We start from the raw sequence: 27,787 nt of genomic DNA, 5'->3' as shown, positions 1-27,787 counted from the left end.
ACCTAATTTCCCCCTCAGACAGTAAACTCATAAGGGTGTGTTTATTTCCTGTGCTCTTATCTTTGGGCTGTGATGCTAAACCAAGGCCAAGTCTCATGAGAGGGTATTTTAGAACCAACCAACCCCTTAGTGTTCATGACAAACAGGACTGAATAGAGGGTATTTAAGAACCAACCAATCCCTTAGTGTTCATGACAAACAGGACTGAATAGAGGGTATTTAAGAACCAACCAATCCCTTAGTGTTCATGACAAACAGGACTGAATAGAGGGTATTTAAGAACCAACCATCCCCTTAGTATTCATCACAAACAGGACTGAATAGAGGGTATTTAAGAACCAACCAATCCCCTTAGTGTTCATGACAAACAGGACTGAATAGAGGGTATTTAAGAACCAACCATCCCCTTAGTATTCATCACAAACAGGACTGAATAGAAACCAGCAGGGTTACATTTCAAATGTGCCTTTTTTCAACTGCCCTAGTTTGTTATGATGTCCTTTTTGGGGTGTAATTGTGGTTTGTGAATCTGTCACCTAACTTGAAGCAATCTAAGGATTTATGTGCATGACTGTAATCTAGCCTATTGGGTGATTCATTGCGCCTTCTAGATAGATCCCATGAAAAAATCCCTCCAATCGTCTGTTGCGAAGTGTGATTATGCATGTTTAGACCATAAGGAGTGAAAGATGAGATCAATTGGAGTTAATTTGACTTGTACAGATATCCTAATATAATAATAACGTATGCCATTTAGCAGACACTCTAATCCAAAGCCATTTACAGTCAAGCTTGCATCAATGTTTACGTACGGGTGGTTCAGGGAATCGAACTCACTATAATGGCATTGCAAGAGCCCTACTCTACCAACTGGCTGCAGAGAACAACACTTATCTTACTTCCTAGTGTTTCTCTAATCTGTGGTACACCCCTTGCTTGTTTGACCAACATGCACCCCCAGCATATTAGCCTCATTAATGTCTTAATCAAAATTAAGTATTGCCTCTTATCCACTCGTCATCCCCTTATGCCATAGTTTGTACATCTCAAATGTCAGTAGAAACCACCTTTGTTTAAGCAAGTCAGCCACATCAGCTATGTTTTTTTAAAAGGCAGTAAATGAGGCTGAATGAAGTGTTTCGCTGCCAGAGAAGACTCCGCTGATAGCCAGGTGTAGCGGTGGTAAGGTGGTGGCTTCATGTAGGCACCGCTTGTCACTGTTATAGTGCAATTAATGTATTGTTTAGTGTTGTGTAGTGGCTTTGCTGGCATGCATCTAAAAACAATTTGGGGAGTTTGCCCCACCAAGATTTACATGCTAAAATCGCCACTGATTAGCTTTATCACAGAATCCCTAGTGCGAGATTTTTCTTTATTTTGATACACTCAGTATGTGGCAATGCAAGTTATTGAAGCAACGGAATTTAGACCTTGAATTTATTGATTACATGAATAATTGAGACATGTCTTATGAGTGACTTTCAGTAATCTACATGCATAATTATGGTTTGTGTGTGTGTGTGTGTGTGTGTGTGTGTGTGTGTGTGTGTGTGTGTGTGTGTGTGTGTGTGTGTGTGTGTGTGTGTGTGTGTGTGTTTTACCAGATAGTTATATCACAGGTGGGAAATCCCCTGGGCAGCTCCAAGCCACACACCTGTCTTCACCATAGGTCTGCAATCTGGCCATAGATCTCCATTCATAACCGTCCATACAGCACCACCTGGGGTTTGCAATGAACTTGTAGGCTATTGTGAGACAATTTAATATTGGAATCAAATGCTATCACTTTAAAACCTACATTTTACTTGTTTTATAGGCATACATGATTATGTATCAGAGGATGGAACTCTGAAAATATAGTATCTTTACACTCTGTAAATACTGAAACATTGAATCAAGTCTAAGAACCTCACATTCATGGGTAAAGTAATTACAGTACTTTTATTATGAAAATCCGAGACATGCTACACAGGAAGGAAGTTCCGCAGATCGAAGGACGACTGGTGGAGAATAGTTGTCACGACAGGCAAGTGGTGTTTATATTGACGTTTTATGTTGTTATTTTAACTTATTTTGATATTTTCTGACATGTTGTTGATACATTTGAGAATTAAAAAAAATATTTGCACAGTCTTGCTATCTTTCTAACTATGCAATCGATTAAAACACACCATTATTGCCAAGTCAAACAAACAGCTTCGGTCCATGCTAGGTTTACATTACCGTTAGCTAGCTGTTTGTTTACGTTATGCGACAAACGTAGCTAGCTAACTTACTCACCAACATTTCTCAGTTGCCATTTGGATTGCTCGCTGTATGATAATCGCCATTGTAACCAAGTGGTGTTTGATACGACGTCTTATACAGCTAGATAACAACTAGCTACGCTAGCTGGCTTGGTACTGTTAATATTGTTGTGGATATGGCTAGTTAGCTTAGCTAACTTGATATTTGCTAACATAGCTGTTATCAGAGATTTATTGTCCGTTTTTAGTAAGTAGCAAGAACATAGCTGGCTAGATTGTTAGTCTTTAGTTAGCTACTTGACTCAAACAAGGTGACAGCAAACGATTTGTCTAGTTAGCATAGCGTTGGAACCCTGTTTTGCAGTCGAATGTCATTGGTTGAGGGCTTGAGGCTATGGACAGGGCCTATTAGCTTCAGCGAGCAAAACGGTTCCAAAAGTATGTTTAGCTTTCGTACTATAGCTATTTTTTTATTTGTCAGATGAAAAATTCAAAAGAAAAGTATTGATATTTTATGAAGAGAAGAGGAAAGTTGCTAAGCAATGTTTTTCAAATGTATACAGCAGGGATGCCTAATGTGTCAATGAGACCAAAACATTCAGGCCTAACAGTGATATCCACTTGTTGATCTAGAATAGAGTGGTCTTCTTTCATATTTTCTGTTGCCTGTCAATGATTATGAATACTATGTCATTGCACACTTTAGGCTCTAGCAAATCTGATTCAACTAATAAAGGATTTTGTTTACCAGTTAGAATAAATCAGTTGTACCAGTAGTGAAACACAACTGTAGGGGTTATGGGAGGATTGCAAAATGTTGAGCTCTTGTCTGTGACCTTGTTCAGTGGTTCTCAAACCTCTACTCGGGGACCCCTAGTTGTTCTATGTATTTGCTATATCCCAGAGGTAGTACAGCTGATTCAACCTGTCAACGAATCATCAAGCCCTTGACTAGGTGAATCAGGTGAGCTGGTTCAGGCCCTTGACTAGGTGAATCAGGTGAGCTGGTTCAGGCCCTTGACTAGGTGAATCAGGTGAGCTACCTCAGGCCCTTGACTAGGTGAATCAGGTGAGCTACCTCAGGTCCTTGACTAGGTGAATCAGGTGAGCTACCTCAGGCCCTTGACTAGGTGAATCAGGTGAGCTACCTCAGGCCCTTGACTAGGTGAATCAGGTGAGCTGGTTCAGGCCCTTGACTAGGTGAATCAGGTGAGCTACCTCAGGCCCTTGACTAGGTGAATCAGGTGAGCTACCTCAGGCCCTTGACTAGGTGAATCAGGTGAGCTACCTCAGGTCCTTGACTAGGTGAATCAGGTGAGCTGGTTCAGGTCCTTGGCTAGGTGAATCAGGTGAGCTGGTTCAGGCCCTTGGCTAGGTGAATCAGGTGAGCTGGTTCAGGCCCTTGACTAGGTGAATCAGGTGAGCTGGTTCAGGTCCTTGACTAGGTGAATCAGGTGAGCTGGTTCAGGCCCTTGACTAGGTGAATCAGGTGAGCTGGTTCAGGCCCTTGACTAGGTGAATCAGGTGAGCTGGTTCAGGTCCTTGACTAGGTGAATCAGGTGAGCTGGTTCAGGCCCTTGACTAGGTGAATCAGGTGAGCTGGTTCAGGCCCTTGACTAGGTGAATCAGGTGAGCTGGTTCAGGCCCTTGACTAGGTGAATCAGGTGAGCTGGTTCAGGTCCTTGACTAGGTGAATCAGGTGAGCTGGTTCAGGTCCTTGACTAGGTGAATCAGGTGAGCTGGTTCAGGGCTACAACAATATTGTGAAATGTCTGGTGGTCCCCGGGGAGAGGTTTAGTTCCATATGTCTTGTCTCTCCCAGGTGGTAGTGAATGCGGTAGAGTCCCAGTCTAGGTATGGAGCAGTGTGCGTGTGTGGAGCGGGAGCTGGAGAAGGTGCTCCATAGGTTCGTCATGTACGGACACCAGTCAGAGGAACGTCTGGACGAACTACTACGCAGCGTCTGTGAGCTACGGGGACAGCTGGTTACATTCGGTAAGGCCAAGCCATCTCCACGCTCTAGTTTAGAAGTAGTGTCCACTCAAGTCTTCAAGTAATTTGCAGGTGCATGGTAAAGAATGATAGATAACTGCACACACTGTTAAAGGCCCCATATTCGAGGAATTCCATGCAAGAGTATATCTAAAGCACGGAACAATATGCAATTAAGTTCTTTAAACAATGTGGCCCTAGAGAAATGAAACATTGTTTTGCTCTGGTTGCATGCCTTGTCTCATGAGGGTTCAGGTACAGAAGTGATTCATAGCTTTCTTTATGTACATTCAACAAGACTGTTTTCAGCCTTTTTAATGTTCTGATTTGTTTTAACCTGATTGTTGTCTCCTTCAGAGCAGAGGCATCACTTGAATATCGTTCTAATTCTAGACATTCTGTTACATAGCATTGTTAAAATGTTCCCACGTAATGGGGTCGATAACCATAGAAATATGTAAGGGATAATCAATGAGGGGCTATGCATTCAAAAGCAGCTCCAACGTAGAACTTGTAAGAATGAACTGTAGCCATTGAATTCCACCGTGCAAATATACCGTGCATTATAGGGAAATAATTCACTCTCTAGAATGCCCTTCAAGCCAATCAGAAACGAGTATTCAACAATGGCATGGTATAAGTCATTATATTTCTACGGCGCAACATGGCTGCCATAGAGTTTTGTGTCATGTCAATCACAATGCAGAAACCTCAATGTACCAACTCTCTAAATATATGGCTCTCCTTCAGGGGTACAAGATGCAGATCTTTCGGTGCTATCTCAGACGATGGCCCAGTGTTGTAAGAACATTAAAGAAACAGTACAGCTGCTGGCCTCCAGACACAAGGACATCCACGGCAGTGTCTCCAAAGTCGGCAAAGCTATCGACAGGGTAAGATTTTCCCAATAAATGCTTTCATTATAGAATCTTTACTTTTTAGAGAAGATGAATGATGACACAACTTCCTTGCGGTTTAAGCCAATATTATTGTAAAAATGTACCTTAAGCACACAAGGGAGAAATTTCAGCAGATTCTGTGTGTTTTATTTCCACTTATCCTTTGGTTGTTTCCTGGTTGTGTTTCTGTAGAACTTTGATGCAGAGGTGAGTGCAGTGGTGGCAGAGACAGTGTGGGACTCACCTGAGAGACAGAAGTACCTGAGTGAGACCATTGTGGAACACTTGTACAGACAAGGCATGCTGAGCGTGGCAGAGGACCTATGTCAGGTAAACACCTGAGATGAAACAAAAGCCTGCACACCCTGTTGGTCCCCAGAACCAGAGTTGAAGACATTTGGTGTATTTCATATGTATTATAACTGCCTGCCGTGTGTGTGTCTCCCAGGAGTCTGGAGTAGTGATTGACATGAGCATGAAGCAGCCGTTCTTGGAACTCAACAGGATCCTGGAGGCCTTGAGGATGCAGGACCTCAGACCAGCACTAGAGTATGTACTATACCTCCTCTCTGTTATATACTGACCTCAGACCAGCACTAGAGTATGTACTGTACCTTCTCTCTGTTATAGACTGACCTCAGACCAGCACTAGAGTATGTACTGTACCTCCTCTCTGTTATATACTGACCTCAGACCAGCACTAGAGTATGTACTATACCTCCTCTCTGTTATATACTGACCTCAGACCAGCACTAGAGTATGTACTGTACCTCCTCTCTGTTATAGACTGACCTCAGACCAGCACTAGAGTATGTACTATACCTTCTCTCTGTTATAGACTGACCTCAGACCAGCACTAGAGTATGTACTATACCTCCTCTCTGTTATATACTGACCTCAGACCAGCACTAGAGTATGTACTATACCTCCTCTCTGTTATATACTGACCTCAGACCAGCACTAGAGTATGTACTATACCTTCTCTCTGTTATTGACTGACCTCAGACCAGCACTAGAGTATGTACTATACCTCCTCTCTGTTATAGACTGACCTCAGACCAGCACTAGAGTATGTACTATACCTCCTCTCTGTTATAGACTGACCTCAGACCAGCACTAGAGTATGTACTGTACCTCCTCTCTGTTATAGACTGACCTCAGACCAGCACTAGAGTATGTACTATACCTCCTCTCTGTTATAGACTGACCTCAGACCAGCACTAGAGTATGTACTGTACCTCCTCTCTGTTATAGACTGACCTCAGACCAGCACTAGAGTATGTACTGTACCTCCTCTCTGTTATAGACTGACCTCAGACCAGCACTAGAGTATGTACTATACCTCCTCTCTGTTATATACTGACCTCAGACCAGCACTAGAGTATGTACTATACCTCCTCTCTGTTATATACTGACCTCAGACCAGCACTAGAGTATGTACTATACCTCCTCTCTGTTATATACTGACCTCAGACCAGCACTAGAGTATGTACTATACCTCCTCTCTGTTATAGACTGACCTCAGACCAGCACTAGAGTATGTACTGTACCTCCTCTCTGTTATATACTGACCTCAGACCAGCACTAGAGTATGTACTGTACCTCCTCTCTGTTATATACTGACCTCAGACCAGCACTAGAGTATGTACTGTACCTCCTCTCTGTTATATACTGACCTCAGACCAGCACTAGAGTATGTACTATACCTCCTCTCTGTTATATACTGACCTCAGACCAGCACTAGAGTATGTACTATACCTCCTCTCTGTTATATACTGACCTCAGACCAGCACTAGAGTATGTACTATACCTCCTCTCTGTTATATACTGACCTCAGACCAGCACTAGAGTATGTACTATACCTTCTCTCTGTTATATACTGACCTCAGACCAGCACTAGAGTATGTACTATACCTCCTCTCTGTTATATACTGACCTCAGACCAGCACTAGAGTATGTACTATACCTTCTCTCTGTTATATACTGACCTCAGACCAGCACTAGAGTATGTACTATACCTCCTCTCTGTTATATACTGACCTCAGACCAGCACTAGAGTATGTACTGTACCTCCTCTCTGTTATAGACTGACCTCAGACCAGCACTAGAGTATGTACTATACCTCCTCTCTGTTATATACTGACCTCAGACCAGCACTAGAGTATGTACTATACCTTCTCTCTGTTATATACTGACCTCAGACCAGCACTAGAGTATGTACTATACCTCCTCTCTGTTATATACTGACCTCAGACCAGCACTAGAGTATGTACTGTACCTCCTCTCTGTTATATACTGACCTCAGACCAGCACTAGAGTATGTACTGTACCTCCTCTCTGTTATATACTGACCTCAGACCAGCACTAGAGTATGTACTATACCTCCTCTCTGTTATATACTGACCTCAGACCAGCACTAGAGTATGTACTATACCTCCTCTCTGTTATATACTGACCTCAGACCAGCACTAGAGTATGTACTATACCTCCTCTCTGTTATATACTGACCTCAGACCAGCACTAGAGTATGTACTGTACCTCCTCTCTGTTATAGACTGACCTCAGACCAGCACTAGAGTATGTACTGTACCTCCTCTCTGTTATATACTGACCTCAGACCAGCACTAGAGTATGTACTATACCTCCTCTCTGTTATAGACTGACCTCAGACCAGCACTAGAGTATGTACTATACCTCCTCTCTGTTATATACTGACCTCAGACCAGCACTAGAGTATGTACTATACCTCCTCTCTGTTATATACTGACCTCAGACCAGCACTAGAGTATGTACTATACCTCCTCTCTGTTATATACTGACCTCAGACCAGCACTAGAGTATGTACTATACCTCCTCTCTGTTATAGACTGACCTCAGACCAGCACTAGAGTATGTACTATACCTCCTCTCTGTTATATACTGACCTCAGACCAGCACTAGAGTATGTACTATACCTCCTCTCTGTTATATACTGACCTCAGACCAGCACTAGAGTATGTACTGTACCTCCTCTCTGTTATATACTGACCTCAGACCAGCACTAGAGTATGTACTGTACCTCCTCTCTGTTATATACTGACCTCAGACCAGCACTAGAGTATGTACTGTACCTCCTCTCTGTTATATACTGACCTCAGACCAGCACTAGAGTATGTACTGTACCTCCTCTCTGTTATATACTGACCTCAGACCAGCACTAGAGTATGTACTATACCTCCTCTCTGTTATATACTGACCTCAGACCAGCACTAGAGTATGTACTATACCTCCTCTCTGTTATATACTGACCTCAGACCAGCACTAGAGTATGTACTATACCTCCTCTCTGTTATATACTGACCTCAGACCAGCACTAGAGTATGTACTGTACCTCCTCTCTGTTATATACTGACCTCAGACCAGCACTAGAGTATGTACTGTACCTCCTCTCTGTTATATACTGACCTCAGACCAGCACTAGAGTATGTACTGTACCTCCTCTCTGTTATATACTGACCTCAGACCAGCACTAGAGTATGTACTATACCTCCTCTCTGTTATAGACTGACCTCAGACCAGCACTAGAGTATGTACTGTACCTCCTCTCTGTTATAGACTGACCTCAGACCAGCACTAGAGTATGTACTGTACCTCCTCTCTGTTATATACTGACCTCAGACCAGCACTAGAGTATGTACTGTACCTCCTCTCTGTGTGCAGTTGAATGTGAATCAAACCCCTCTTTGATCATTTTGAGCCATTTAGTAACTGATTAACTTGAGAGTAGTGAACACAATTGAGATCTGAAATGCCAGGGTTGAAGGTCAATTAGAATTTCGGTTGACTTCCTGAATTGATTGAATTGGGGTCTATTCACTAGGAGCCAAACAGAACCAAACAGAAGGAAATGGGTAGGGACCTACCTGAATTTGTCCAATAGAAATGATTGTTTTCAGTTTACAACTGTTTGTTACGGTGTGCACTAATGATTATAACCCTCTGTCCCTTGCTCCAGGTGGGCAGTAACAAACCGGCAGCGCCTGCTGGACCTGAACAGTACCCTGGAGTTCAAGCTGCACCGCCTCTACTTCATCAGCCTGTTAAACGGAGGCATCACCAACCAGCTGGAGGCGCTACAGTACGCCAGGCACTTCCAGCCCTTCGCCTCACAGCACCAGAGAGGTAGGGGACACAGGCAGCCTGGGCTCTGTTCAGGTCAGCAGGGTGGGACAGATAGAAATTTAGACAGCAGATATATGATGGTCTGAATGGAGGCACTAACAGTCCTTCACCTCACAGCACCAGAGGTAGGGACAGACATACCCTGGCTGGGGCCTCCTGGTGGTCTTGAAGAGAGGTAGGGACAGACATACCCTGGCTGGGGCCTCCCGGTGGTCTTGAAGAGAGGTAGGGACAGACATACCCTGGCTGGGGCCTCCCGGTGGTCTTGAAGAGAGGTAGGGACAGACATACCCTGGCTGGGGCCTCCTGGTGGTCTTGAAGAGAGGTAGGGACAGACATACCCTGGCTGGGGCCTTTGGGTGGTCTTGAAGAGAGGTAGGGACAGACATACCCTGGCTGGGGCCTCCCGGTGGTCTTGAAGAGAGGTAGGGACAGACATACCCTGGCTGGGGCCTTTGGGTGGTCTTGAAGAGAGGTAGGGACAGACATACCCTGGCTGGGGCCTCCCGGTGGTCTTGAAGAGAGGTAGGGACAGACATACCCTGGCTGGGGCCTTTGGGTGGTCTTGAAGAGAGGTAGGGACAGACATACCCTGGCTGGGGCCTCCCGGTGGTCTTGAAGAGAGGTAGGGACAGACATACCCTGGCTGGGGCCTTTGGGTGGTCTTGAAGAGAGGTAGGGACTGTCTGTCTGACACCCTGGCTGGGGCCTCCCGGTGGTCTTGAAGAGAGGTAGGGACTGTCTGTCTGACACCCTGGCTGGGGCCTCCTGGGGGTATTGAAGAGCTTTTTGACAGGGATCATGTTCATTAGGCACCAAATATATATATATATATGTATGCACTGCTCAAAAAAATAAAGGGAACACTTAAACAACACATCCTAGATCTGAATGAAAGAAATAATCTTATTAAATACTTTTTTCTTTACATAGTTGAATGTGCTGACAACAAAATCACACAAAAATAATCAATGGAAATCCAATTTATCAACCCATGGAGGTCTGGATTTGGAGTCACACTCAAAATTAAAGTGGAAAACCACACTACAGGCTGATCCAACTTTGATGTAATGTCCTTAAAACAAGTCAAAATGAGGCTCAGTAGTGTGTGTGGCCTCCACGTGCCTGTATGACCTCCCTACAACGCCTGGGCATGCTCCTGATGAGGTGGCGGATGGTCTCCTGAGGGATCTCCTCCCAGACCTGGACTAAAGCATCCTCCAACTCCTGGACAGTCTGTGGTGCAACGTGGCGTTGGTGGATGGAGCGAGACATGATGTCCCAGATGTGCTCAATTGGATTCAGGTCTGGGGAACGGGTGGGCCAGTCCATAGCATCAATGCCTTCCTCTTGCAGGAACTGCTGACACACTCCAGCCACATAAGGTCTAGCACATGCACATTTGTGGCCTGCTGGAGGTCATTTTGCAGGGCTCTGGCAGTGCTCCTCCTACTCCTCCTTGCACAAAGGCGGAGGTAGCGGTCCTGTTGCTGGGTTGTTGCCCTCCTACGGCCTCCTCTACGTCTCCTGATGTACTGGCCTGTCTCCTGGTAGCGCCTCCATGCTCTGGACACTACGCTGACAGACACAGCAAACCTTCTTGCCACAGCTCGCATTGATGTGCCATCCTGGATGAGCTGCACTACCTGAGCCACTTGTGTGGGTTGTAGACTCCGTCTCATGCTACCACTAGAGTGAAAGCACCGCCAGCATTCAAAAGTGACCAAAACATCAGCCAAGAAGCATAGTAACTGAGAAGTGGTCTGTGGTCCCCACCTGCAGAACCACTCCTTTATTGGGGGTGTCTTGCTAATTGCCTATAATTTCCACCTGTTGTCTATTCCATTTGCACAACAGCATGTGAAATGTATTGTCAATCAGTGTTGCTTCCTAAGTGGACAGTTTGATTTCACAGAAGTGTGATTGACTTGGAGTTACATTGTGTTGTTTAAGTGTTCCCTTTATTTTTTTGAGCAGTATATATTTTTTTACTGAAACAGGGAGGAACTACCTGTCCAATAAGAAACCCTCATTTTTCTTTTCTCAATAGCTTTCCTACAGGACTTCATAGCTTCATTCTCTTACCAGCTGACTGACAAATGATCTGTTCCAATAGTCTGTGAATGGACACCTTCCTTCCTCCCTCCTCCATGACCACTGTCTCCCCCAGACATCCTCAATAACACTGCCTCCTCTCCCCCAGACATGCTGAATAACACTGTCTCCCCCAGACATGCTGAATAACACTGTCTCCCCCAGACATGCTGAATAACACTGCCTCCTCTCCCCCAGACATGCTGAATAACACTGCCTCCTCTCCCCCAGACATGCTGAATAACACTGCCTCCTCTCCCCCAGACATGCTGAATAACACTGTCTCCTCTCCCCCAGACATGCTGAATAACACTGCCTCCTCTCCCCCAGACATGCTGAATAACACTGTCTCCTCTCCCCCAGACATGCTGAATAACACTGCCTCCTCTCCCCCAGACATGCTGAATAACACTGTCTCCTCTCCCCAGACATGCTGAATAACACTGCCTCCTCTCCCCCAGACATGCTGAATAACACTGTCTCCTCTCCCCCAGACATGCTGAATAACACTGTCTCCTCTCCCCCAGACATGCTGAATAACACTGTCTCCTCTCCCCCAGACATGCTGAATAACACTGCCTCCTCTCCCCCAGACATGCTGAATAACACTGCCTCCTCTCCCCCAGACATGCTGAATAACACTGTCTCCTCTCCCCCAGACATGCTGAATAACACTGTCTCCTCTCCCCCAGACATGCTGAATAACACTGCCTCCTCTCCCCCAGACATGCTGAATAACACTGCCTCCTCTCCCCCAGACATGCTGAATAACACTGCCTCCTCTCCCCCAGACATGCTGAATAACACTGCCTCCTCTCCCCCAGACATGCTGAATAACACTGCCTCCTCTCCCCCAGACATGCTGAATAACACTGCCTCCTCTCCCCCAGACATGCTGAATAACACTGCCTCCTCTCCCCCCAGACATGCTGAATAACACTGTCTCCTCTCCCCCAGACATGCTGAATAACACTGTCTCCTCTCCCCCAGACATGCTGAATAACACTGTCTCCTCTCCCCCAGACATGCTGAATAACACTGTCTCCTCTCCCCCAGACATGCTGAATAACACTGTCTCCTCTCCCCCAGACATGCTGAATAACACTGTCTCCTCTCCCCCAGACATGCTGAATAACACTGTCTCCTCTCCCCCAGACATGCTGAATAACACTGTCTCCTCTCCCCCAGACATGCTGAATAACACTGTCTCCTCTCCCCCAGACATGCTGAATAACACTGTCTCCTCTCCCCCAGACATCCTGAATAACACTGTCTCCTCTCCCCCAGACATGCTGAATAACACTGACTCCTCTCCCCCAGACATGCTGAATAACACTGTCTCCTCTCCCCCAGACATGCTGAATAACACTGCCTCCTCTCCCCCAGACATGCTGAATAACACTGTCTCCTCTCCCCCAGACATGCTGAATAACACTGCCTCCTCTCCCCCAGACATGCTGAATAACACTGTCTCCTCTCCCCCAGACATGCTGAATAACACTGCCTCCTCTCCCCCAGACATGCTGAATAACACTGTCTCCTCTCCCCCAGACATGCTGAATAACACTGTCTCCTCTCCCCCAGACATGCTGAATAACACTGTCTCCTCTCCCCCAGACATGCTGAATAACACTGTCTCCTCTCCCCCAGACATGCTGAATAACACTGTCTCCTCTCCCCCAGACATGCTGAATAACACTGTCTCCTCTCCCCCAGACATGCTGAATAACACTGCCTCCTCTCCCCCAGACATGCTGAATAACACTGTCTCCTCTCCCCCAGACATGCTGAATAACACTGTCTCCCTCCCCCAGACATGCTGAATAACACTGTCTCCCCCCCAGACATGCTGAATAACACTGCCTCCTCTCCCCCAGACATGCTGAATAACACTGCCTCCTCTCCCCCAGACATGCTGAATAACACTGCCTCCTCTCCCCAGACATGCTGAATAACACTGTCTCCTCTCCCCCAGACATGCTGAATAACACTGTCTCCTCTCCCCCAGACATGCTGAATAACACTGCCTCCTCTCCCCCAGACATGCTGAATAACACTGCCTCCTCTCCCCCAGACATGCTGAATAACACTGTCTCCTCTCCCCCAGACATGCTGAATAACACTTCCTCCTCTCCCCCAGACATGCTGAATAACACTGTCTCCTCTCCCCCAGACATGCTGAATAACACTGCCTCCTCTCCCCCAGACATGCTGAATAACACTGCCTCCTCTCCCCCAGACATGCTGAATAACACTGTCTCCTCTCCCCCAGACATGCTGAATAACACTGCCTCCTCTCCCCCAGACATGCTGAATAACACTGCCTCCTCTCCCCCAGACATGCTGACTAACACTGTCTCCTCTCCCCCAGACATGCTGAATAACACTGCCTCCTCTCCCCCAGACATGCTGAATAACACTGCCTCCTCTCCCCCAGACATGCTGAATAACACTGCCTCCTCTCCCCCAGACATGCTGAATAACACTGTCTCCTCTCCCCCAGACATGCTGAATAACACTGTCTCCTCTCCCCCAGACATGCTGAATAACACTGTCTCCTCTCCCCCAGACATGCTGAATAACACTGTCTCCTCTCCCCCAGACATGCTGAATAACACTGTCTCCTCTCCCCCAGACATCCTTCCTCCCTCCTTCATGATCACTACCTCCTCTCCCCCAAACCTCTCCCTCCAGACATCCATTATAGCAGTGTCTCCTCTCCCCCAGACATCCTTCCTCCCTCCTTCATGATCACTGCCTCCTCTCCCCCCAGACCTCTCCCTCCAGACATCCATTATAGCAGTGTCTCCTCTCCCCCAGACATCCATTATAGCAGTGTCTCCTCTCCCTCCAGACATCCATTATAGCAGTGTCTCCTCTCCCCCAGACATCCATTATAGCAGTGTCTCCTCTCCCTCCAGACATCCATTATAGCAGTGTCTCCTCTCCCCCAGACATCCTTCCTCCCTCCTTCATGATCACTACCTCCTCTCCCCCCAGACCTCTCCCTCCAGACATCCATTATAGCAGTGTCTCCTCTCCCCCAGACATCCATTATAGCAGTGTCTCCTCTCCCTCCAGACATCCATTATAGCAGTGTCTCCTCTCCCTCCAGACATCCATTATAGCAGTGTCTCCTCTCCCTCCAGACATCCATTATAGCAGTGTCTCCTCTCCCCCAGACATCCTTCCTCCCTCCTTCATGATCACTGCCTCCTCTCCCCCAAACCTCTCCCTCCAGACATCCATTATAGCAGTGTCTCCTCTCCCCCAGACATCCAGATCCTCATGGGTAGTCTGGTGTACCTGCGGCACGGCATAGAGAACTCTCCCTACCGCTCTCTGTTAGAGACCAACCAGTGGGCTGACATCTGTAACAGCTTCACCAGGGACGCCTGCGCTCTGCTGGGGCTTTCTGTAGAGTCACCTCTCAGTGTCAGGTTAGACACACACACACAGCAGTATAATGCTTATAGTAAGATTCATTGTCATTGTTTTTCACTGCAGTATGTACAGTTGAAGTCGGAAGTTTACATACACTTAGGTTGGAGTCGTTAAAACTCGTTTTTCAACCACTTCACAAATTTCTTGTTAACAAACTATAGTTTTGGCAAGTCGATTAGGACATCTACTTTGTGCATGACACAAATTCACTGTATCACAATTCCAGTGGGTCAGAAGTTTACATACACTAAGTTGACTGTGCCATTAAACAGCTTGGAAAATTCCAGAAAATGATGTCATGGCTTTAGAAGCTTCTGATAGGCTAATTGACATCATTTGAGTCAATTGGTGGTGTACCTGTGGATGTATTTCAAGGCCTACCTTCAAACTCAGTGACTCTTTGCTTGACATCATGGGAAAATCAAAAGAAATCAGCCAAGACCTTGGGAGCAATTTCCAAATGCCTGAAGGTACCACGTTCATCTGTACAAACAATAGTATGCAAGTATAAACACCATGGGACCACACAGCCGTCATACCGCTCAGGAAGGAGACGCGTTCTGTCTCCTAGAGATGAATGTACTTTGGTGCGAAAAGTGCAAATCAATCCCAGAACAACAGCAAAGGGCCTTGTGAAGATGCTTGAGGAAACAGGTACAAAAGTATCTATATCCACAGTAAAACGGGTCCTATATTGACATAACCTGAAAGGCTGCTCAGCAAGGAAGAAGACACTGCTCCAAAACCACCATTAAAAAGCCAGACTACAGTTTGCAACTGCACATGGGGACAAAGATCGTACTTTTTGGAGAAATGTCCTCTGGTCTGATGAAACAAAAATAGAACTGTTTGGCTGTAATGACCATTGTTATGTTTGGAGGAAAAAGGGGGATGCTTGCAAGCCAAAAGAACACCATCCCAACCGTGAAGCATGGGGGTGGCAGCATCATGTTGTGGGGATGCTTTGCTGCAGGAGGGACTGGTGCTCTTCACAAAATAGATGGCATCATGAAGAAGGAAAATTATGTGGATATATTGAAGCAACATCTCAAGACATCAGTCAGGAAGTTAAAGCTTGGTAGCAAATGGACAATGACCCCAAGCATTCTTCCAAAGTTGTGGCAAAATGGCTTAAGGACAACAAAGTCAAGGTGTTGGAGTGGCCATCACAAAGCCCTGACCTCAATCCTATAGAAAATTTGTGGGCAGAACTGAAAAAGCACGTGTGAGCAAGGAGGCCTACAAACCTGACTCAGTTACACCAGCTCTGTCAGGAGGAATGGGACAAAATTCACCCAACTTATTGTGGGAAGCTTGTGGAAATCTACCCGAAATGTTTGACCCAAGTTCAATCAATTTAAAGGCAATACACTCAATTAGTATTTGGTAGTATGTAAACATCTGACCCACTGGGAATGTGATGAAAGAAATAAAAGCTGAGATGAATCACTGTCTCTACGATTATTCTGACATTTTACATTAAAATGAAGTGTTGATCCTAACTGACTTAAAACAGGGATTTTTTTTACTTGGATTAAATGTCAGGAATTGTGAAAAACTGAGTTTAAATGTATTTGGCTAAAGTGTATGTAAACTTCCCACTTCAACTGTATCTGTGATTTCCATGTCTGTTTCTCTGTGTTGAATGGTATTCTCTGTCAGTTTTGCGTCAGGCTGCATGGCTCTACCAGTCCTGATGAACATCAAACAGGTGATAGAACAGAGACAGTGTAGCGGAGTCTGGACACACAAGGACGAGCTGCCTGTAAGTCTCCCTTTCTCTGCTCTGGGTGACTTTCTCTGGGTGACTTTCTATGGGTGGTGAATCCTCAGAGTATTTATTAGCATTTAAAATCAAGAATTGTAATTCATAACTATTCATAACTATTCATGATTTTTAAAAAAAAATAAAAAATAATATGTATAATACTATAACCATTTCTAATGGATTATTAATGAAGGTTGTCATAAAGGGTAACGGTGCTGTCCTGTCTGTCCTGTCTCCAGATTGAGATAGACCTGGGGAAGAAGTGCTGGTACCATTCCGTGTTCGCTTGTCCCATCCTCCGGCAGCAGACGTCAGAGAGCAACCCTCCCATGAAGCTCATCTGTGGACACGTCATCTCCAGAGACGCCCTCAACAAACTCACCAACGCTGGAAAGTGAGTCTGATCCAGGTTGACAGACAGACAAACAAGCACTCAACCATTGACAGTCAGACCTGTGGAACTCTGTGGTTAAACTCTCCTGCCGGTCTGTATATGTCTAACTCTGTCCTCCATCTCCTCAGACTGAAATGCCCCTACTGTCCCATGGAGCAGAACCCGTCAGATGCCAAGCAGATCTTCTTTTGATCCCCCATCCTGTTTCTGGAAACCCCCTGGAAACCCCCAGGCAAAGTGGAGCCCCTTTGAGCTACAGTAGCTACCTGCTACCCCAGGACCCCTGTAAATCCCCCATCCTACCTCCTGAGAGAGAGAGATCTCAAAAGGATCATTCATTCATTGACACTCATTTGCAGCTGCCTGCAGAATATAGGCTTATTCTTATTAAGGATCTGATGATGCGTTATCAAAGGGTATCAAGTTGAGTTGTGGAGTTTTTGGACGACTGCTCTGTTCCTTGTTTCTTTCCTCTATATATCCATCTGTAGGCTTTCCTCAGAACACAGAATCCTCTATATGTCCATCTGTAGGCTTTCCTCAGAACACAGAATCCTCTATATGTCCATCTGTAGGCTTTCCTCAGAACACAGAATCCTCTATATGTCCATCTGTAGGCTTTCCTCAGAACACAGAATCCTCTATATATCCATCTGTAGGCTTTCCTCAGAACACAGAATCCTCTATATGTCCATCTGTAGGCTTTCCTCAGAACACAGAATCCTCTATATATCCATCTGTAGGCTTTCCTCAGAACACAGAATCCTCTATATGTCCATCTGTAGGCTTTCCTCAGAACACAGAATCCTCTATATATATCCATCTGTAGGCTTTCCTCAGAACACAGAATCCTCTATATGTCCATCTGTAGGCTTTCCTCAGAACACAGAATCCTCTATATGTCCATCTGTAGGCTTTCCTCAGAACACAGAATCCTCTATATATCCATCTGTAGGCTTTCCTCAGAACACAGAATCCTCTATATGTCCATCTGTAGGCTTTCCTCAGAACACAGAATCCTCTATATGTCCATCTGTAGGCTTTCCTCAGAACACAGAATCCTCTATATATCCATCTGTAGGCTTTCCTCAGAACACAGAATCCTCTATATATCCATCTGTAGGCTTTCCTCAGAACACAGAATGGTCGGTTGAATGGATGTTAGAGAGGTGATGTGACATGGTTTTTAGGAAGTTGTCTGATTTCAGGAGAGTATTTAAACTTCTATATTACAGAGGTATAGCTAAGTGGCCTCTGAGAAAGTATATTCACATATATATTGTATTGTGAGGTTGTGATTGGCTGATAGGTTGAGGTGACCGTGGTTACAGTTTGTGAATGGAACACTGATTGTAAAAAGTAACACTTTGCCTGTTGGCTATGATGTAATAAAGGCCCTGATTGGTTGAAAGTCACTATGGGTTACAGTACATGTATCAGTGTGATGATCAACAGTTGTGATCGATGGAGAGGTCGAGGGTCAATTGGCTGATTGATTTTGCAACTGCCTCCAATAACAAGATTTTCCTGTTTCTTGTTCTGTATTTAACAAAAACAATGATACTACTGTGAAGTCTGCTTTTCTTTTTATTTATCATAGCTAGAATCAAGTCTCCTGTAAAATAGTGAAACCATAAGTAACTTTACACCTTTTTATGAAATAGAATTCTGCCACAAAATAGCAACATCAGTATTGGATCCATGATCAAATCCTTCTCCTTGGACCACACGGATAGCTCCCAGCCCATGAAATGGTGATGTCATACCAGCCCATGAAATGGTGATGTCAGCAAGGTCTGCACCAGCATATCTTTAACAGCCGACACATGGTAGCACTCAGCCATTATATCAACTCTGCACTGATCTCCAGTCAGAATGAATGATGGTAACAGGTCTTTATTTGATGGTTTATGTGCGTACACGTTCGTTTTGTGTTTAGTTGATTTGACATTTTATTTACTGCTTTTGGTTGACAATCATTCACCTCCTTTCCCAGAATACATTAAGGTCTGTTATGGCTTCTTCCTTGGGTTCTTTTCCAGTAGTCAGAGTTATTGAGTTCTTGTATGATAGGTTTGCCTTTTACCTGCTTCTCTTTCTTTATTCAACTTTTATTGTACATATTTATTCTCTAACATGTTTCATATTATACTTGCATCTTGAAATGGAATAAAAACTTTATACTCCAACTCTGTTTCTATGTTTGTGAAATGTATCAGAGTTTTTTTTTTATTATTTTTTTTGGTTAGCTGCAGAAAGATGTACCAGGTAGTTATTTTCTGGTGACCGACAATACTAGCTACTGATATTGACTCACATGCTCTTCCTGCATCTGCCACCTGATGGCGGCCTTACCACACCAGATGACTACATACTAAACAACATGCCTGGGATTTTAGTTGCAGAAATATCTCCACCTGGGTTAGCTGTATTCACTTCACGCAGACAACTGTCCTCCTGTTGACGCTAACTAGTGTGTGGTATAGTTGTATGTAAGTAATACTGTAAGCCACCTAACATTGAATGCTCCAAGCAGTGTAGAGTCCCTCCTACATACAAGCAGCAACACACAGAATCATGAGTTAATATCTTTCATCATCATCCCACACTCAGAAGACAGTCACCTATGTGAGCTGTGGAGTTATATTAAGCCCCTGGTTTATATAACGTTAGATGGAGGTTGGTGAGTCAGAGGGAGAGATGGTGTTTGGCTTGACCCCCCCCCGGGAACATGCACGTCAAGTCTAACACAGGACTGTTTGCTTACTGCTCAAACCACGAACCTGGCAACTACACAAGTCAAATATGCTTGAGGGTGGGTGGCAGGAGGGTCAATAATGGCTGGGATGGAGTGAATGGAATGGTATCAAACACTTGGAAACCAGGTGTTTAATGAGTTGGATGCCATTCCATATATTCCGTACATGCCATTACTACGAGCCCGTCCTCCCCAATTAAGGTGGCACCAACCTCCTGTGGATACATACACAGATATTTTTCCATCGGGGTTCTAAAAGAACACTGGGTGTTTGTGTGTCCAGCACTCAACTTCACAAAACCACCCAGGGCAGCCACTCCCCTTCTCTTCCGCTTACCTTGGCTGGCTCCCATGGAAAGACCTGTTCCTTACGCTAACAAAGATCCTCCTCTGTTTCCATCTAGGCTGACCTCTGCCCTGTAATGTCCAAACTCAGGGAGGAGGTATGTAAGGGCCAGGTTTGTAAAGGGGAGTGACAGTGTGTGTGGTGATAAATATCCAAGGCCGAGACATTCTAAAGGGTACTTTCCCAGCAGCTTCCTCCAGTCTGTAGTTCAGACGGGCCACAAAAACGAATCTCTCAGTTAATAGTCTACTTCACTACAGATATTGGGAGAATCTCAGTTGCATACTCCTCGCGTCCTCTCTCCTCTCCACCTTCTCAAAACCCATTGGATGAATAAGCCAGGTGTCCCGTCCGTCTGACCTTCTCCTCCAATGGGTTTTGAGAAGGAGGCGAACAGTATGCAATTGAGAGATTCTCCCATTGTCCAGTCCTGCACACAACAAATTGGTATTTAAAGTCCCAGGAGGATGGGGGAAAGGTAACCAAGTCTGAGATGAATGTACACAGTAAAAAAGGGGTGTAAAAATTACAGTGTTGACTTTAACCCAGGATGAGTATTAACAAGGGGAATTGTAGTCTTGTAAAATTTGTGTAAAATGATGCAGTCATTGCAGTGTAAATTCAACTCAATTCAGTGGAACGAAAAAATATTATTATACATTTATGTGTGAATTGTAACACCATTTTGAGTCAAATTGACTCTGAAAATGTGACACTACCTGTAGAGTAACTTTAACACTATGTAGACTGGGACCAAATCTTATCTGAAACAGTGTTGAATTCACCTCTTAGGAGTTAAATGAACACTTTTATTTTTACTGTGTAGTACAAGACTCTAGGGTTTATGTATGTTACCGGGTTCAGTGTAGTATAGCATAGTACAGTACATTATAGTATAGTGTAGTATAGCATACAGGTGAATTACTACAAGTTGTAGATACAGGTTGTGCTTTTGTTTGTATTACTTAGTCAACAACTAATGTAAAGGAAATAGCCCTCAAAGAAACTCTCACACCACTTGATAAATGTTTATTATAGAAATTCAGAACCAACATATATAATGTTTATATATTTATTTAACTCCAGTGGTTTAACACAAGTCACAGTATAGTACAGTATTTATTTTTCCCTAAACAAAGCGTCGCTGTTGGATGAAAAACTATTTTTGCCATATATATATATTTTTTACATGTATTGAAAGCAGTAACTCCCGTCAATGAACTCTGAATATTTAATGAATCTAGGTCCAAGAAAATTCAAAATAGCTTTTCTCAAGTTATGTAATTGTATGTTTGTTAATGGGAAAATATGGCAATTTTCTTCCATTTGCTGAAAAGTATCTGCTTCGGAGATAAGAGTTTTTTTTCCTCCGACAGCAACGATAGATGATCAGTAATTAGTCCAATGGGATGCAGAATAATGGCCAGAGCTGTAATATTTGGCTATTCAGTCTATTTCCTCTAACAGCATTAGTATATCTAACTAACAACTATATACACATTACAATATAGTGATTTGGGGATAGAAAATAGAATCACATGACAATAAATATAAATTCCATAAAATTTCCTGAATACAGTATTGTTACAGTATTACAGGTTTCTTAAAGGGTCATTTTACAACAACAAAAAACAAGACAAAAATTCCCCTTGTTGTTAATGGCAGAGCAACATCATCCCCTTGTTGTTAATGGCAGAGCAAAATCATCCCCTTGTTGTTAATGGCAGAGCAACATCATCCCCTTGTTGTTAATGGCAGAGCAACATCATCCCCTTGTTGTTAATGGCAGAGCAACATCATCCCCTTGTTGTTAATGGCAGAGCAACATCATCCCCTTGTTGTTAATGGCAGAGCAACATCATCCCCTTGTTGTTAATGGCAGAGCAACATCATCCCCTTGTTGTTAATGGCAGAGCAACATCATCCCCTTGTTGTTAATGGCAGAGCAACATCATCCCCTTGTTGTTAATGGCAGAGCAACATCATCCCCTTGTTGTTAATGGCAGAGCAACATCATCCCCTTGTTGTTAATGGCAGAGCAACATCATCCCCTTGTTGTTAATGGCAGAGCAACATCATCCCCTTGTTGTTAATGGCAGAGCAACATCATCCCCTTGTTGTTAATGGCAGAGCAACATCATCCCCTTGTTGTTAATGGCAGAGCAACATCATCCCCTTGTTGTTAATGGCAGAGCAACATCATCCCCTTGTTGTTAATGGCAGAGCAACATCATCCCCTTGTTGTTAATGGCAGAGCAACATCATCCCCTTGTTGTTAATGGCAGAGCAACATCATCCCCTTGTTGTTAATGGCAGAGCAACATCATCCCCTTGTTGTTAATGGCAGAGCAACATCATCCCCTTGTTGTTAATGGCAGAGCAACATCATCCCCTTGTTGTTAATGGCAGAGCAACATCATCCCCTTGTTGTTAATGGCAGAGCAACATCATCCCCTTGTTGTTAATGGCAGAGCAACATCATCCCCTTGTTGTTAATGGCAGAGCAACATCATCCCCTTGTTGTTAATGGCAGAGCAACATCATCCCCTTGTTGTTAATGGCAGAGCAACATCATCCCCTTGTTGTTAATGGCAGAGCAACATCATCCCCTTGTTGTTAATGGCAGGGCAACATCATCCGTGTATTGGCCTCTGATGGGCTAGTGATGTTACGTTTCTCCTCTGAGCCCAGCTCCCTGAACGCTCCCTGGACGCTCCCTGGACGCTCCCTGAACGCTCCCTGGACGCTCCCTGGACGCTCCCTGAACGCTCCCTGGACGCTCCCTGGACGCTCCCTGGACGCTCCCTGAACGCTCCCTGGACGCTCCCTGAATGCTCCTTGAACGCTCCCTGGACGCTCCCTGAACGCTCCCTGGACGCTCCCTGGACGCTCCCTGAATGAAGAGAACTTTTAATGTCATTTACATTAGGCCTACTGTACACACTACAGACTTATTATCCAGTGACAATGACCGTACCTCACCACACCGGGACAAAACCCAAATCCCTTTAGATCCTTTGGACAACGTCCTAGGTCGCATCTGAAACCGCTCCCTATTCCCTATGTAGTGCACTACTTTTGACAAGAGCCCCATTGGTCCTGGTCAAAAGTAGTGCACTGTACAGGGTGCCATTTGGGACACAGACATACCCCCAGTCAGTGTTTGAACTTCAACTAGCCCACAGAACGGCTGTGAGGAACAGAACTATCAAACACACTGGTTTGATTATATACACACAGATTTTTTTGTTGAATAAGTAACATTTACAAATAGTTTATTATTATTATCCTTTGTACATACAAGCAGCACTCTAAAGTGAGGTTTGGTCGGTGTCGTGCTTGAAGGATTGTACAGTGTTCTTGACTCTAATAGGCTGTCATTGATTGGTGGACTGAAACAGGAAGTTGTCATTGATTGGTGGATTGAAACAGGAAGTAGGAAGTGGAACTTCCAATAAACAGTACCAGAGAGGGTATCATTGTATTGCTGATTATATATGCACATTATTCAGTCTAGTTCACACAGGTATAGGAGTGCAGCGTTGTTTTGGAATTGGAACTGGGCCCTCCACAAGGACATAAAGATAAGGGGTGAGGATTTGGTTTGGAATGGGGCCCTCCTGTCCTTTAAAGTCTGTAAGAAGCCTGAGTATTCATCAAGGAAATAGGAAGAGGGGTTGAGTGTTTGGTTTGGAATGGGCCCCCCATCTAGTGTCCACTCAGTCAAATCTCAGACGACTCTATCCTCTCTATCCAGGGAAGACCAGGAGGAGGTATGCTGTCTTCCTCTCCTCTTTCTCTCTCTCCTCCTCCTCTCCTCACGTCCTGCACTTCCCTCTCCAGTGACTCGTTACTGTAGTCTCCCATCTCTCGCCCTCCTCCTCCTCTCACATCTTGCAGTTCTCTTTCCAGGGTTCCTCCTCCTCCTCTTCCTCTGAGCAGGTATAGTTCTCTCTCCAGGGTTCCTCCTCCTCCTCTTCCTCTGAGCAGGTATAGTTCTCTCTCCAGTATTTGGTTGTGGTGGTACATGTCCAGGTAATTGGCCTGCAGCTCTCTCTGGTAGCAGATCACTTTCTCCTTCTCTGTCTGCCACGTCTGTCTCTCCTGCTCGAAGACTGTAGCCTGGGCCTCGCTCTGACGACGCTCTAACAACAGCTCTGCTCGCAGACGCTCCTCTGTAGGGCCGGGAGATAAAGAGAGAGAGGGAGGGAGAGAGAGGAGGAAGATAAAGAGAGGGAGGGAGAGAGGAGGAAGAGAAAGAGAGGGAGGGAGAGAGGAGGAAGAGAAAGACAAGGGAGCAGAGAGAGAGCGAGAGTGACAGATATTTTAATGATCACCAATTAGCTTATTGGTCAACACAGTAGCATTAGTCACACAAACACATAACAAACATAACATTAAATAACAATCAAACATAACATAACACAACAAACACACATAACATTACATAACAAACAAACATAACATTAAATAACAATCCAACATAACATAACAATCAAACATAACATTAAATAACAAACACACATAACATTACATAACAAACAAACATAACATTAAATAACAATCAAACATAACACAACAAACACACATAACATTACATAACAAACAAACATAACATTAAATAACAATCCAACATAACATAACAATCAAACATAACATTAAATAACAAACACACATAACATTACATAACAAACAAACATAACATTAAATAACAATCAAACATAACACAACAAACACACATAACATTACATAACAAACAAACATAACATTAAATAACAATCCAACATAACATAACAATCAAACATAACATTAAATAACAAACACACATAACATTACATAACAAACAAACATAACATTAAATAACAAACAAACATAACATTACATAACAATCCAACATAACATAACAATCAAACATAACATTACATAACAAACAAACATTAAATAACAATCCAACATAACATTAAAAAACAAACAAACATAACATTAAATAACAATCACACATAACATTAAATAACAATCACACATAACATTAAATAACAATCAAACATAACACAACAAACACACATAACATTACATAACAAACAAACATAACATTAAATAACAATCCAACATAACATAACAATCAAACATAACATTAAATAACAAACACACATAACATTACATAACAAACAAACATAACATTAAATAACAAACACACATAACATTACATAACAATCCAACATAACATAACAATCAAACATAACATTAAATAACAAACACACATAACATTAAATAACAATCAAACATAACATAACAATCAAACATAACAATCAAACACAACAATCAAACATAACATAACAATCAAACATAACATTAAATAACAATCAAACACAACAATCAAACATAACAATCAAACATAATATAATATAACATAACAATCAAACATAACATTAAATAACAATCAAACACAACAATCAAACATAACAATCAAACATTACAATCAAACATTACATAACAATCAAACATAACATAACAATAAAAAATAATAACATAACAATCAAACATTACATAACAATCAAACATAATAACATAACAATCAAACATAACAATAAAACATAATAACATAACAATCAAACATAACATGATAATAAATTATCTTTAACAGACACTTTTATCAAAAGCGACTTAGAGTCATGCTTGCATACATTTTATGTATAGGTGGCCCCAGGAATCAAACCCACAACCCTGGCGATGCAAGCGCCATGCACTACCAACTGAGCTACAGAGGACCACATATCCATACCTGATACCCCTCCTGATCCTCCAGACTCCAGTGTTCCACTCTCCTCCGCTCCACCTTTCTCCAGTTGTCGGAGTTGCGCCCCCTGTAGGGCTGTCTGCAGCGTGTCTATCTGTCCATCACGTCTCTGCAGCTCTCCTCTGGTTTCTTTGAGCTGGGTCTTCAGCTGGAACAGCTCTGACAGCTTGCTGGTCACCTCCGCCTGGGAGTCACGCAGCTGCTGCTTCAACAACGAGATCTCACCCGACTTCTGACACACCTGAAAGGTAAGGAGGGAGGAGTGGTGAATGAGGACGCTAAATAAACCCTGCTCTTCACCAGCATCACTCAGTCAATTCCTCCTCTCTCTATGCCTGTCCTCCATCCTCTTAGTTCATGGACCCATCTCTATGTTTTTACCTTCACTTACCTTCAACTCTCCATCCTCCTACCCCCTCACCTTCCCCACTCCATCCTTCTACCCCCTCACCTTCCCCACTCCATCCTTCTACCCCCTCACCTTCCTCACTCCATCCTCCTACCCCCTCACCTTCCTCACTCCATCCTTCTACCCCTCACCTTCCCCACTCCATCCTTCTACCCCCTCACCTTCCTCACTCCATCCTCCTACCCCCTCACCTTCCTCACTCCATCCTTCTACCCCCTCACCTTCCCCACTCCATCCCTCAACCCTCCCACCTTCCCCACTCCATCCTCCTACTCCCTCACCTTCCCCACTCCATCCCCAACCCTCCCACCTTCCCCACTCCATCCCTCAACCCTCTCACCTTCCCCACTCCATCCCTCAGCCCTCTCACCTTCCCCACTCCATCCCCCAACCCTCTCACCTTCCCCACTCCATCCTCCCACCCCCTCACCTTCCCCACTCCATCCCTCAACCCTCTCACCTTCCCCACTCTATCCCTCAACCCCCTAACCTTCCCCACTCCATCCCCCAACCCTCTCACCTTCCCCACTCCATCCTCCCACCCCTCACCTTCCCCACTCCATCCCTCAACCCTCCCACCTTCCCCACTCCATCCCTCAGCCCTCTCACCTTCCCCACTCCATCCTCCCACCCCTCACCTTCCCCACTCCATCCCTCAACCCTCCCACCTTCCCCACTCCATCCCTCAACGCTCTCACCTTCCCCACTCCATCCTCCCACCCCTCACCTTCCCCACTCCATCCCTCAACCCTCTCACCTTCCCCACTCCACCCCTCAACCCTCTTACCTTCCCCACTCCATCCTCAACCCTCTCACCTTCCCCACTCCATCCCTCAACCCCCTCACCTTCCCCACTCCATCCTTCTACCCCCTCACCTTCCCCACTCCATCCCTCAACCCTCCCACCTTCCCCACTCCATCCCTCAACGCTCTCACCTTCCCCACTCCATCCTCCCACCCCTCACCTTCCCCACCCCATCCCTCAACCCTCTTACCTTCCCCACTTCATCCCCCAATCCTCTCACCTTCCCCACTCCATCCCTCAACCCTCTTACCTTCCCCACTCCATCCCTCAATCCTCTCACCTTCCCCACTTCATCCCCCAACCCTCTCACCTTCCCCACTTCATCCCCCAATCCTCTCACCTTCCCCACTCCATCCCTCAACCCTCTTACCTTCCCCACTCCATCCTCCCACCCCCACTTCATCCACCAATCCTCTCACCTTCCCCACTCCATCCCTCAACCCTCTAACCTTCCCCACTCCATCCTCCCACCCCCACTTCATCCCCCAATCCTCTCACCTTCCCCACTCCATCCCTCAACCCTCTTACCTTCCCCACTCCATCCCTCAACCCTCTCACCTTCCCCACTCCATCCCTCAACCCTCTTACCTTCCCCACTCCATCCCTCAACCCTCTCACCTTCCCCACTCCATCCCTCAACCCTCTCACCTTCCCCACTCCATCCCTCAACCCTC

At 44.8% G+C, this 27,787-nt stretch overlaps 2 protein-coding genes across 7 annotated transcripts in view; one reads left to right on the top strand and one right to left on the bottom strand.

The window, feature by feature from the left end:
• Positions 1 to 1,930: 1,930 nt before the first annotated feature.
• LOC106604313 (E3 ubiquitin-protein transferase RMND5B) lies at positions 1,931 to 19,187 on the top strand. Its single transcript, XM_045717932.1, has 10 exons — positions 1,931 to 2,026; positions 4,069 to 4,241; positions 4,989 to 5,131; positions 5,330 to 5,467; positions 5,586 to 5,686; positions 9,132 to 9,298; positions 14,667 to 14,832; positions 16,499 to 16,601; positions 16,844 to 16,998; positions 17,127 to 19,187. The coding sequence occupies exons 2-10, from the start codon at positions 4,103 to 4,105 to the stop codon at positions 17,188 to 17,190; spliced, it is 1,176 nt and encodes a 391-aa protein (XP_045573888.1). The 5' UTR covers positions 1,931 to 2,026; positions 4,069 to 4,102; the 3' UTR covers positions 17,191 to 19,187.
• A 1,929-nt stretch (positions 19,188 to 21,116) lies between these two features.
• Positions 21,117 to 27,787, bottom strand: part of LOC106604261 (NEDD4-binding protein 3-A) — a 66,360-nt gene continuing 59,689 nt past the window's right edge. For 4 of the 6 annotated variants that reach the window (XM_045717928.1, XM_045717931.1, XM_014198743.2 and 1 more), the window contains 2 exons: positions 25,885 to 26,140; positions 21,117 to 24,277 (listed from right to left, as the gene is read on the bottom strand). In XM_045717928.1, the coding sequence (XP_045573884.1) occupies positions 23,826 to 24,277; positions 25,885 to 26,140 (708 nt within the window). In that variant the 3' untranslated portion in view covers positions 21,117 to 23,825. The remainder of the gene's footprint in view (positions 24,278 to 25,884; positions 26,141 to 27,787) is intronic. The other 2 variants (XR_006769828.1, XR_006769829.1) reach the window with 2 other exon arrangements.

The sequence above is a fragment of the Salmo salar genome, chromosome ssa05 (assembly GCF_905237065.1).
Source record: "Salmo salar chromosome ssa05, Ssal_v3.1, whole genome shotgun sequence".
In the NCBI taxonomy this organism is placed as follows: domain Eukaryota; kingdom Metazoa; phylum Chordata; class Actinopteri; order Salmoniformes; family Salmonidae; genus Salmo; species Salmo salar.
Note: the sequence above shows the minus strand (reverse complement) of the source record. Positions and strands in the feature narration are given on the sequence as shown.

Coding starts and splice junctions, on each gene's coding strand:
- LOC106604313 (XM_045717932.1), top strand. CDS start 4,103: ATGGAGCAGTGTGCGTGTGTGGAGCGGGAGCTGGAGAAGGTGCTCCAT. Junction 5,468..5,585: donor TGGCAGAGGACCTATGTCAG/GTAAACACCTGA, acceptor TGTGTCTCCCAG/GAGTCTGGAGTAGTGATTGA. Junction 5,687..9,131: donor GACCTCAGACCAGCACTAGA/GTATGTACTATA, acceptor CCCTTGCTCCAG/GTGGGCAGTAACAAACCGGC.